General features: G+C 34.6%; 1 protein-coding gene across 1 annotated transcript in view; it reads right to left on the reverse strand.

The window, feature by feature from the left end:
* Nucleotides 1–790: 790 nt before the first annotated feature.
* The window catches only part of LOC120348750 (TM2 domain-containing protein CG10795-like), a 12239-nt gene continuing 570 nt past the window's right edge, over nt 791–12459 (reverse strand). Inside the window, exons 2-4 of the mRNA XM_039420258.1 lie at nt 4432–4524; nt 4030–4111; nt 791–1792 (exon numbers count right to left, since the gene is read on the reverse strand). Of these exons, the coding sequence (XP_039276192.1) occupies nt 1507–1792; nt 4030–4111; nt 4432–4524 (461 nt within the window). The 3' untranslated portion in view covers nt 791–1506. The remainder of the gene's footprint in view (nt 1793–4029; nt 4112–4431; nt 4525–12459) is intronic.

Here is a 12459-nt window from a genome sequence, read left to right on the forward strand (position 1 = left end):
TTGACAAGGTTCTAACTGTTCCCCACTAAGTTTTGAGATATTTGAAGTCAAAGTTTTATTGACTCATAACTCTGTTCAAATTCAATTAAAAATTGTTTTCTTGTTTTTTATTGTTTTCACAATGTAATGTCAATATGTTTATTATATTAGTAATGTTTTGATTCTTGAATAATAAACACAAATAATGTAAATAAGTATTTATACTATTAATTTTGATAATGAAATGTAAATTCAAATATTTATGTTCTTAATAAATTAACAAAAATAACGAATTGCTTATTTTTAATTCAATGTCCCAACCTGGGCAAGGGATGTCTTAAACTGAACTTACTAACTGAACTGAAAATTTTAATTGGACTGAAATTGTAATAGAATGTGCACTATGTGAACTGCTCTGCTCGAAACCGCTCGGTTGACTGAAGACATGTGTACGCTCTCATGCCTGCTCTAGTATATCAAACCGCCCGGTAACCGACGACAACCGAGCGGTTGTAGTCTCAGACTACAACCGCCGCGATTCGCCGGCGACTACTACAACCGAGCGATGCATGTGTACGGCACCATGTGTTTCCCTATACCTGGCAACCGCTCGGTTGGTCAACAGCGCGACAACCGAGCGTAAATCGCTGTCATGTGAACAGGCTCTTACCATAGAGAAACAATAGCGTAAGTAGAAATCCCATGGTATAGGGCGTTTATGTCGCAACTTTTACTGATATCTCAAGCCGATTACTATTGATTATTGTCGAATTTTACTGTTTTGTTGGAGTGAGAGTGAATGAACGGCACAATATGAGAGACTACCAGTGTCACACAGCTTCACGGGAAAGAATTACATGAACTTGGGGCTTGAGATAACAGTAAAAGTTGCGAAATAAACGCCCTATACCATGGGATATCTACTTATGCTATTGTTTCCCTATGCTCTTACTCAACGCAGCAGAAATCACCGTTACTCAATGCAGCAGAAATCACCGTTACTCAATGCAGCAGAAACCGTTACTCAATGCAGCAGAAATCACCGTTACTCAATTTAGCAGAAATCACCGTTACTCAATGCAGCAGAAATCACCGTTACTCAATGCAGCAGAAATCACAGTTACTCAATGCAGCAGAAATCACCGTTACTCAATGCAGCAGAAATCACCGTTACTCAATGCAAGTCTGTAGGTGCAATATTGTTGCTAGTGATCATCGAATGCCAGCGCCCTAAAGGTAGGCGCACACAGATCGTCATCGGACGGACGGCACGCATCTGACGGATCGGATGATTAGATTTGATGCATTGTTTTCAATTTGAGTGCGCATACCTATACGGATGCGGATAGGTATGCGCACTCCAATTGAGAACAATGCATCAAATCTAATCATCCGATCCGTCCCATGACGATCTGTGTGCGTCTAACTTAATAGGGAATGAATAACCGTTATTCAATGCAGTAGAAATCACAGTTACTCAATGCAGCAGAAATCACCGTTACTCAATGCAGCAGAAATCACCGTTACTCAATGCAGCAGATATTCATCCTGGGTGAGTCTGTAGGTGCAATTATTGCTAGTGATCATTTGGATGCCAGCTCCGTAGTAAGGGATGACGTAGTTGGATCCATCAGCCGGACCCACAACCTGCGTGGCGATGAGGATGACGTCTACTAGCTGGCCCAAAAACATGAAACCCAGCGTGCAGAACTTGAGGAGGCCGATGGCCGGGTAGCCCAGGTAGAACCTGTCCGCGCCGAACATGCCCAGGAAGATGGATAGTAGCAGGGCCGTTTCGAACGAGTAACCGTTTCTGAAAACAAACAAATTCATGAATCACTACCGATAATCAACTAGATACAGAAGTAATCTGAGAGATTTTATTTATCGTGAACGTTGCTGGAAACAAAGGAACTCATGAAGTACTACCGGTACTCAACAAGATACAGAAGTAATTTGAAAGTCCATAAGGAAGGCAAATCACTCACTAGGCTAGTCAACTAGATACAGAAGTAATCTCAGATATTATATTGACTTATGATGCATGATTTTGGATCGCCTTGGCAAGCCGAGAAGAATGAAGTGTAGTACGATGAAATCTGAGCATTGTGACAAGAGTTATAAGTTATTTTTTCTTTTTTTTATTTATTTATAATTTTCACAAGGTAGCACTGATTGGGAGAGAAAAACTAAAGATACTCCTTGACTATTTCTCTCCCAAATTTAGATAACATTTTAAGAGTCCGAAATAGGGTTATGGTTTCACTTTCTAAAATTTAGTCCATTTTCACTAAGAACAACGAAAACTAAGAATTTTAAATTTTGACGGTTGAAAACAGAATAAAAAACAAAAAAAAATCACATTAAAATCACCATTAATTAGAACATTTTAAACAGTGTTTGAAATTTTGATCCTTGAGGTGTCCTTAAGCGTGCCTCTCCACTAGGAAATACCGAAATGAACATAATGATTATATTTAATCTCATGAACTTATGTCATTGTGCGAAATATCAATGTGAGGACAATGTAGTTGGTGATAATGGTTGAAGCTGAAAATTAGGTGTTTTTCACAATACAAGGAGCAGTGTTTTCAGGTCTACCTCGAAATCTATATGACATTTGAACGCTCAACCTGATTTCAAATTGTAGAGCACAAAAATACGCCCAGGGGGATTTTGAGTTATACATCTGAATGGTAACATTCGGAAGATATTGTTGATCAAAACTAAAATTCATTTTTTCTTCAAATTTCACTCATTTTTGAAAAATCATAACTCAGTACTCATTGAAGATTGAGAGTTCCTCATGATCTCATTTTATTCAGAATTTTATAATCTATAAAAAAGGCGAGAGCAAATTTTTCTGTCTAAGAGATTTGGCAGAAATAGCTGAAAACTGGAAAATGAGCCGAAAATACGAGGTTTTTGGACCACTCTGTATCTAGCACAAGGAATTTTGCATGAATAAATTGGTTCTGGACTTCTCTTATGTACCCAAATAATATATTCAAAAATCAACTACAATATAATGCACCAATGTATATAGTGACTGGACTAAAATGTTGAAAATACACACCAAACAACCATGTATAAGGAGTTCGGGTATTCGTTTGTATAATTTACTGCCAGCTCGCTTAAAGGAATTTCAGGACACAATGTCGGGATTCGATTGAAGGAATTGTGCATATTATATATAGTAGTATTTTTAAGGATATAATAACATCATATTAAAGAGTTATATTTGTGCTTATTCTGAGGAGGTCACGAGCTCACGAGGAGGTCACAGAGTTCACGAGCTCTACAGAGTGACGACCACGACGCAGCAGCGTTTCCAGTGGGATAAGTACAAGTATCAAGAGTTCTATGAACTCCGAGAGGGAAGGATTGTGAACTAGCGGATTCTAGGGGGAAACTAGGGTCAAGCCACACGAAGCGTTTTTTTTCTTGCGTTTTCAGACGAGTCGGCAGGCAGGAAACTTTCCAATGTTTGGCGCTTATCTATCAAAATTTAGCTAGGTTTGGCGTTCGGGAATCAGATGATAATCAGCTAATCGAAGAAGCTCTCCTGCTCTTTTGACTTGTCTGAAAAAGCAAGAAAAAACGCTTGGTGTGGCTTGACAATCCCCTTATCCACAATCTCGCCAAGTCGCTGGCCAAGCTTACCAGCTTCCCCACGAAGGTCTTCTCATCCACACTGCAATGTACCATTTGTGGATGCTTGGCTGGCCACTATCCCTTGTTTAGCTCGCCTCGTCTCGACAAAAATCGGAGCAAATAGTGCCACATTCACACTCTTGCCAAGTGCATACAAATGAAGATGAGCACAGCAGCCATCCCACTCTTGACTTGGCGAGCATGGCCACACTCGCACTCGTCGACATTTGTATGACTGGCGAACATGGCCACACTCTCGCGCTCGTCGACATTTGTATGACTTGGCGAGCATGCAAAGCTGCAATCAACATTTTCTCGCTCGTCGTCATTTGTAAGCACTTGGCGACAGTCATCCATACTCACTAAAATGTTTGACTAATAGAAAGGAATACTCACGTCCATTTGCATGGAATATCCTTTTGAAATGTTGAATTGTTTGATTTGGTACAAATGATGCCGTCTGCCGCTTTACAATAAACTGGAATAGAGCAAAATAACATATTATTCATATAAATGATCAACTTAAAAATTACAAGTGAAAACTCGGTGGTAAGAATATATTATAAGTACCATAAATAATAGCAAGTATAAAGTATTTATCAATGTTTGTTTCCATTACGAACTGCTTGTTAAAATCACTTTTGAACAATAAATTACGTCATAGGAGTCAGTTACCTGACTGCTAATTCAGGTAAGTGACTCCTATGTCGTAATTTAGTTGTTCAAAAGTAATTCTAAAGTATTCATTAAATAATCTTAATATTCTAATAAGATTAATAGAGATAGATAACAACTGACCTTTTGCCTTGTTTTCTTTTGTACAACCTTTTGGTTGTTGTGTTTTTGGATCAATGAATTCATAATCTGGATGAGGACAAATGTATACCGAGTCTCAGCTTACTGCAATCAGTTAGATAAGGCACGGTTGTTTCGTCTGATAGTAGAATTGATGAAACACATTATTGCTAAAAATACTACTCTTATGATCATAGTTGAAGAATAAAATTACAGGGTTTATGAAGTACAATCACTTTTGTTGAAAGTCGACAAAAATACATTTAGAATGTATGGATACTACTGAGGAGACAAGTCTAAATAAATGTTACAATAATGTGTTTGGGGAGTTAAATTAGATATAAATACGTAATTTAAATAAATACACTATATTTTATAGACAAATGAATACACAGATCAGATTATTTTTTACAATTTTTAGGTTATGTATACAAGACAATGTCAAGAGTGGCCAACCAACAGACCCAATTTATCTTTCACCCAATCTACAATTTTACCCAATATTTGGAATCTTGAAAAAGCAGTGAACTCTATACTAACGTTAGTATCTTAATGGTCGAAGTTAGTATAGAGTTCAGTGTGAAAAAGACGAAAAACCACTTCGCCCACTAGTCCAATAGGACACTTCATCTATAGTGAGGTCCACGTTATAATGGCAAGTGATAATAGGAGAATAGCGATGCCGATTCTCTGCATTTAATTATATTTCTACACTGTCAAAAACATAATTGGCATCGTTGTGGGCCTAGAAAAGGATAGTACCACCGGCTTTGTCGAATGATAGACAAGGATAGCAAAACCAAAGGTGATCAAATACTGTCATTATAACGTGACCTCAATATAATAGCCTTTATATCCAAACATTTCAGATAAATCTACAATTTCACCCAATATTATGGAATCGTGAAAAAGACGTGATAGTCCGGGCGAATAAATGTCATTCCGTGATCATTTTTGGGTAATAGCCGTGAAGATGTCTCAATTTTTTCGTTAGGTCTAGCATAATAAGGATCGTGATGATGATAAGTCGAAATCTCAGGCAACACCTCGGAAACAAGATGGCCGCCAAAATTTTCAGGGTTTTGCTATTGCTTGTATTTCAATAACCGTTCAAGATATTCAACCTTTTTTCTAGACAAAATATTTTAAAACCCTTTCTCTACAATTTTTGTTCTATGAAAGTTTCCTCTAAAACGCATATAAAAAAGTTATAGCCCAACCTTCAAAGCCCTAAAAAACGTTTTTTTATAATTGGAACGATATATCTTCTTGCACTATACGTCAAGAAATGAGTTCTCCAAAGAAAACCCTGCATGGTTCCTGGTGCGTTTTTCCATAGGCATGAGGTAACAAGCTGGAACTATGAAATCAATTTTTTCAAGCCAAATAGGGATATTGATGATGGAAACAACGAAACATATTGAAAAATGAATCATTGAAAAATATTTGGCAACATTGAAAAATCCAAGATGGCGGTCATTATTGACAGAAATCTTTATATTGCTTGCTATTTAGTTATTCTGAGAGATATCGGATTTGTTTTACCACCAAAGTGTTCAGAATTAACCAAACTATGATGTTTGAAAGAATCAACTCATTTCGACCACTCTTTTCATGATTTATTCAACTTCAAAAACTTGAAACATTTTTCAGGGACAATATTTCACTTTCCACCCTGTAAATGTATTCGTAGTAGACATAAACTAGTGTTATTGGTACAGTGCTCTAGTATATTTCCAAAGCTTCAAATGACATCTGGTTGGAGGCTGTAAGTCCATATTCCACGGCTGGAGCCTCATTGGAAAAAGAGAGAAAGTACTGTTTGCAGCGGAAAACAAGCTTTTTCCACCAAATGCCAATCCCAACAATTAGAAAACCGTGTAACTCGCTGGAGATGAGAGATTGGAGCGGGTAGATGCATACACATATCTTGAGGCCCGGGTAACATCTAACGCTGATCACTACACTGAAATTAAATCAGGATAGAGAAGGCATGTGCTGCATTTATCAATTGAAGAAGATTCTACTGATATCAAGAGATATAAAAATGGATCTCCGAATTCGTCTCCTTAAGTGTTTCGTGTTTCCAGTTCTGTTATATGGCATGGAAGCATGGACCTTGAATAAATTATGTGAAAAGAGAATTCAAGCCTTTGAGTTTTGGACCTACCACAGAATGCTGAGAATCTCATATACAGACCATGTAACAAATGAAGAGGTTCTCAGAAGAAAGGCCAGAGCTCATAGGTGAATTAAGGAACGAAAGTTAAAGTATCTAGGTCACATAATGAGGGAAAGAAATATGAATATTGCACTATATTATGCAAGGAAAAATAACAGGCAAGAGATCAGTGGAGGGAAGACGAATATCTTGGTTGCGCAACTTAAGGGATTGGTTCCAGTGTACATCCAATGACCTATTCAGAGCAGCTGTCAATAAAATTAAAATCGCCATCATGATAGCCAACCTCCACCATGGAGATGGTACATGATGAAGAAGAAGAAGAAGTAACTCATGACTCCTTGGAGGTACAGACCTGGGAATGGTATGATCTCTTTATAATAATGTGTATAAAGAGATTATCCATGATGGCAATCTCAAAAATGTTTTTCATCATAAAAAACAATGGCGGCAAAAAAAGTTGATTTTCAAGAAACAGTCTGTAATCCTAATAATGTCGAGGATATAGGATCAATTCAGCCATCTGGAAAATCCAAAATAATCATAATACAATATTCGAAAGACTTATCCATTTTCAACTTCTTCTTCTTCTTCTTCTTCTTCTTCTTCTTCTTCTTCTTCTTCTCTTCTTCTTCCATCACTTCTCCTGCTCATTCTTCTGCTCCACCCTTCTTTCCCTCACCCCCTCCTTATCATTCTTATTTTCCCTTCTTTATCCCACTCCTTGTCCCACTCCTCCTCCTTCACAACCTCCTTCTGAATCTTCTGATCCTCCTCCTCCTCCTCCTCGTCATCCTCCTCCACTTTTTTATCCACCTTCTCCATCTTCTCCTCCTTTTTCCAGCTTTATTATCGGTTTCTCCACTCCTCCTTTTCCTTATCATTCTCCTTCTCCTCCTCCACCATCTTATGGATAAGGTTAGTATGAAAAAATGTTGTTCACTCCACATTGTGAGATAAGCCTGGGCCACACTTTATCATGCAGCCTTCCGATCCACTCAAGTCCGATATTTGTGTGTGATAGAGATCACATGACTGACTTGAGTGGCATGCACCATTCCAGGTCGTTTTCACTGGAGTAGAATCGGAAGCTGTATAATAAAGTTTGGCCCGGGCTTTTCAACTCTTGGAAGAAAATTTAGTGTTTACAAGTTTGTGTTTCTTCAATGCTTCCAATTTTTCTAAATACCTCAATATTATTCGTTACAAGTGCTAATTGAGTGGAATTTTCTAATCAATTTATTAATTCAAGCCATCTAATTTATACTTTTCATGTTTATTTCGAACTAAAATTTTATGAAAAATTGTACACGTGAAATTCTAACCTTATCTTGGAGTTTGTCACCTATAAATTTGGAAGAAAAATAGCACAAGGACTACCTTATTATTTTATCTACCAATGTTATAACATTAGTTTTCATTTGCATCGTAAATAAATAATTTGATTGGAGACAGTAAGGCCGCGGTTTCCACTGGCCGTAGCTGATCGCGCTACAAGTGCGGTTGTAAAGCTCCGCACACACACATCGATTTTTGTTTGTAAGATATTTTGTCGTCCTTATAAATTGTATTAGATAAAACAGATTATTTTTGTCAAGTTCCGTTTAATCTGATAGAATTCATATAAAGACGGCAAAATATCATACGAACAAAAATATCGATGTGTGTTTGCGGGGCTTAACTGAATGCCCAAATTTTAGCGTGAATAAGGGGGAGTGAATGCTTCTATATTGCAAGAAGATACTCAAATTCCCATATTCCAAATCTCTCAGTTTTATTAAAGAAAATTAAATAATAGTATCTCTACAAATTTATAGATATCATGTGTTTGCGGGGCTTAACTGAATGCCCAAATTTTAGTGTGAATAAGGGGGAGTGAATGCTTCTATATTACAAGAAGATACTCAAATTCTCATATTCCAAATCTCTCAGTTTTATTATAGACAATTAAATAATAGTATCCCTACAAATTATAAATAAATAAATAAATGAATAAATTTATAGATACCATAAACAGTATCTTTACTCTATGGTTGTATCATAGAGAAACTATAGCATAAGTAGATAGAGCGTTTATGTCGCAACTTTTACTGTTATCTCATGCCGATTACTGTTGATTATTGTCGATTTTTACTGTTTTGTTGAGGTGAGAGTGTATGAACGGCACAATATGAGAGACTACCAGTGTCACACAGCTTCACGGGAAAGAATTACATGAACTATCGGCTTGAGATAACAGTAAAAGTTGCGACATAAACGCGCTATACCATGGATATCTACTTATAGCTATTGTTTCTCTATGGCTGTATCTATTCAAAATCTGTTTTGACTTATGTAAATGATTTTGTACCTCGAATGTACAGATTTGGATATCATGTGCAGTTAGTTTTATTTATACCTGTACCTTAGTATACAAAATCTGGTTTTGAAAACCAGATTTTGATGGAAAACCATCAGCTTTTATCAATGCAAATTGTTTAGTTAAATCAGAAATAATTATAAATTCTTCAAAATTAAGCCGTAGGTCCCGGCTACCTGAAAGCAGTCGTTAGAGGTCATGTCAAGGGCTCTGAAATCGATTAGGTGCGACCTGAAAACTCTGACCAGACCTGAGCCAGCCAGGTCACTCTATATTATCATTATTATATTATATATTATTAGTATAATACTATATTATTAGTCTATCATCCGATTTCAAATCAACGCAAATATAACATTATAGAAAACAATATAATTGGATAGAGAAGAAAACGATAAAACAATGGAGAGTATTTTAAATACTGGATATGAGTCCTCACGAATTCTCATATTTATCAATTTTGATATTAGCGTTCTTGCTGAGAGAAGAAAACTCCCAACATTTTAACAACAATACTTTAACTGTCAGTGTACTCCAGTTTACCGTTGATGGGATTCACAGAGTATCGTAATAAAATTGGAAATATGTGATGGAAGTAGTTTAGATTATTATTTATACGGAAAGAGTTCACAACAGGAGACACAGAGGGTGGACCAGGAAAAGATGGCTGAATGAGGTGCTGGATGATGTTGGGAGTTTGGGATGGAGAGGTATAGTAAACGATAGAGATGCGTGGAGGTTGATAGTTGCGGAGACCAAGGCTCACCATGGACTGTAGCGACATACAAGAAGATTATTTATCTGTTATCAGTATCATAATGTATTATATATTTTCTATTTTTTGAACAAGTGCTATTATTGAGTTTGGTTTGTCTTTTTCTTGAGAAATACAAACAATCTATTCTATTCATTATCTATTAAAAAGAGAAGGGAAAATAATCAACACCGTCTTACCTAATCAAAATATTTAATTAATGTATTGGTTCATACAATTTTACAAATGAAAATAATATATCTTATGTATATATTTATTATATTCATATTATTTATAATCATATTGTGATGTTACAAAATACGGAGAGGATGGTGAAAAATTTCGCAAACTATTTACATAATCATGAATGATTTATTATTTGCTAACAATCCATAACATGTTGTCAGCAAATTTTCATTTTCAATTGTTAAATTTCCGACTGCAAGTGTAGGAATCGAGAAATGTATAGAGATCTAGTATCATCATATTATTTTATATAACACTTTTATGAAGTAAACTGTATGACCCAGTAGAAGAAATTATTATTTTTGTATTAAAAAAAAATTAGATTGTGTAAGTTTGAGCAGTTCTGTTAGTGCTCTGTTTGAGTCATTTTGTAGCTTCATATTTAATTTCAATAGTTGTAGTGTATCTATATTAAAATTTCAACTGTTAGAATCAAATTCGCTACAGTTCAGTCAAATTTGTAACTGAAATCAGAGTAGTTATTGTATAAAGTAAAAATATAAATTTCAATCAGGTTTAGTTCAAATTTTAGTCAAATTCATAAACTAAACAGGAATTGTTAGATGTGTTCCAAAATTTAAAACCTCTACTCGTGTCTCCAGGGTGGATTAAGAATTCAAAGTTGGGTTTAAACAAATTCAAGCAAATTTGAATTAATAATTTAAACTGGAGTGTTTGTGAAATTTGCACCTTTCAATGTAAGAAAGTACAACATTTTCTGATTCTTGTGTTGAAAAGTACAAACGAATATTGATTTTTCACTTATCTAAATTAGAAGTATTTCCGTATTAAAATTGTTTGAACTAAACATATCGGCAGCGTTTGATAAACAATGGAATGTTCAAATCAATTATCATCATAAATATATATTACTCCTCTGTTTTTAACAAATGCACCAGAAGGAAAAAATCCATTATCATACAGTACTAGTAATGTATTGTATTACGTAAAGGATAATAATAATTAATTATAGGTAATTAATAATGAATTTATTATTTTAGTAGTAGTAACTACACTCTATTCAACTATATTCGCCACTCCTACTGTTAAAATAGCTGTCTACATTATTATGACTCATTAACGTTCTGAACTCCTCTTAATTAAATCTCTACTAGGCACACACATAGAAATCGTTTTATATCAGACCCTAACAATGCACTTTATAAATGTTTCATTTTTAAACCTATTTACAGAAATCTGCATGAGTAAATACCGTAAGTATGCTAAATGCTACCAGGGTATCTGGTATGAAAGTTTACAAGATTTGATAAATTAAAATAATCAACTATTTCATTCTAATGTGTGTGATGATTAATGACGAACAATAATTAACCAGATGGGAAAGTCATGAAATTGATTTCCACTCATCTGAAGAAGGCCAATTCTCTATTATGATGTCCTCATCACTTATTTACATTATTAAACTATAATATAGTACCGTAGGTTTGAACAATAGATTCAAAAAATAATAATATTATATTTGCAACGTATATATTTATAATATTTCAATTCATGTCTTTAATATTCTATAACGCTCTATCAATCAGAAAGTTAGAAATTTTCACTCTACTCAAGTATTTATTGAATAATCATAATAAGTAAAACATGAAGATTCAGAACAAGCATTTAAGGTACTTTTACTCAATTTAGTGCTTTGTAATTAATAATTGGATATAAACCGATTAAATTCAATTTGATACATAACATTTGAAAATATTCAACAAAATTAGTTTACTGACATAAAATGTTTATAGGAATCGTGGACAGAAACAGTTTTCAAAGTAATTTTAATTAATGAAATGATTTTCAGAATTAAATCTGACAGAAATCAGAGTAGAATAATTTCCAGATTTTGCAACTGAAATTTTATTAATATGAATTTATTTTCTAATGATTAGTTCCAGTGTTTTGTTAGGTTCAAGGAGAGCGTTATTTTGATTCTCTGAAACATTAATAGGAATTAAATAATGTACACTTATTGGACAGGATAGTATTTAGACAACTTGATTTCATGGAAATCAACAATAACGTTTTAAAAAACGAGAAAAATAACCAGACAATTATTAGTCATAACTGATATCATTGAGGGATGGATTTGAAAATCTAGGAGAATATTTTCATTTATGGCATAGTTATGATTTTTCAAGTTGGATTACTACACAAATGTGGTGAATACCATCGTAATTTCGTAAAATAATAATAAAATCACCTTCAGGTTTTTTGCATCAGATTCAATCGATATGTCAGTCTTCTACTTTTGTTAAACATGAAATTCGGCAATTAATGACGACTAGAATAACCCATTTATATAAAAGCAATATCAATCAATATCTAAATTATAATATCGAATCAGTTTTGAGTATTGTGAGGGACAATGATTGGAATAATATTTTAGACTTCCCAAAAAACTTAGAGTATCATTCAACGATTTAACAACTTTGAATATCAATTATTCAGTGGGAAAGAAATACACTATTTTTGTAAGCATCA

This window comes from Nilaparvata lugens, chromosome 2 (genome assembly GCF_014356525.2).
Source record: "Nilaparvata lugens isolate BPH chromosome 2, ASM1435652v1, whole genome shotgun sequence".
Classification (NCBI taxonomy): Eukaryota; Metazoa; Arthropoda; class Insecta; order Hemiptera; family Delphacidae; genus Nilaparvata; species Nilaparvata lugens.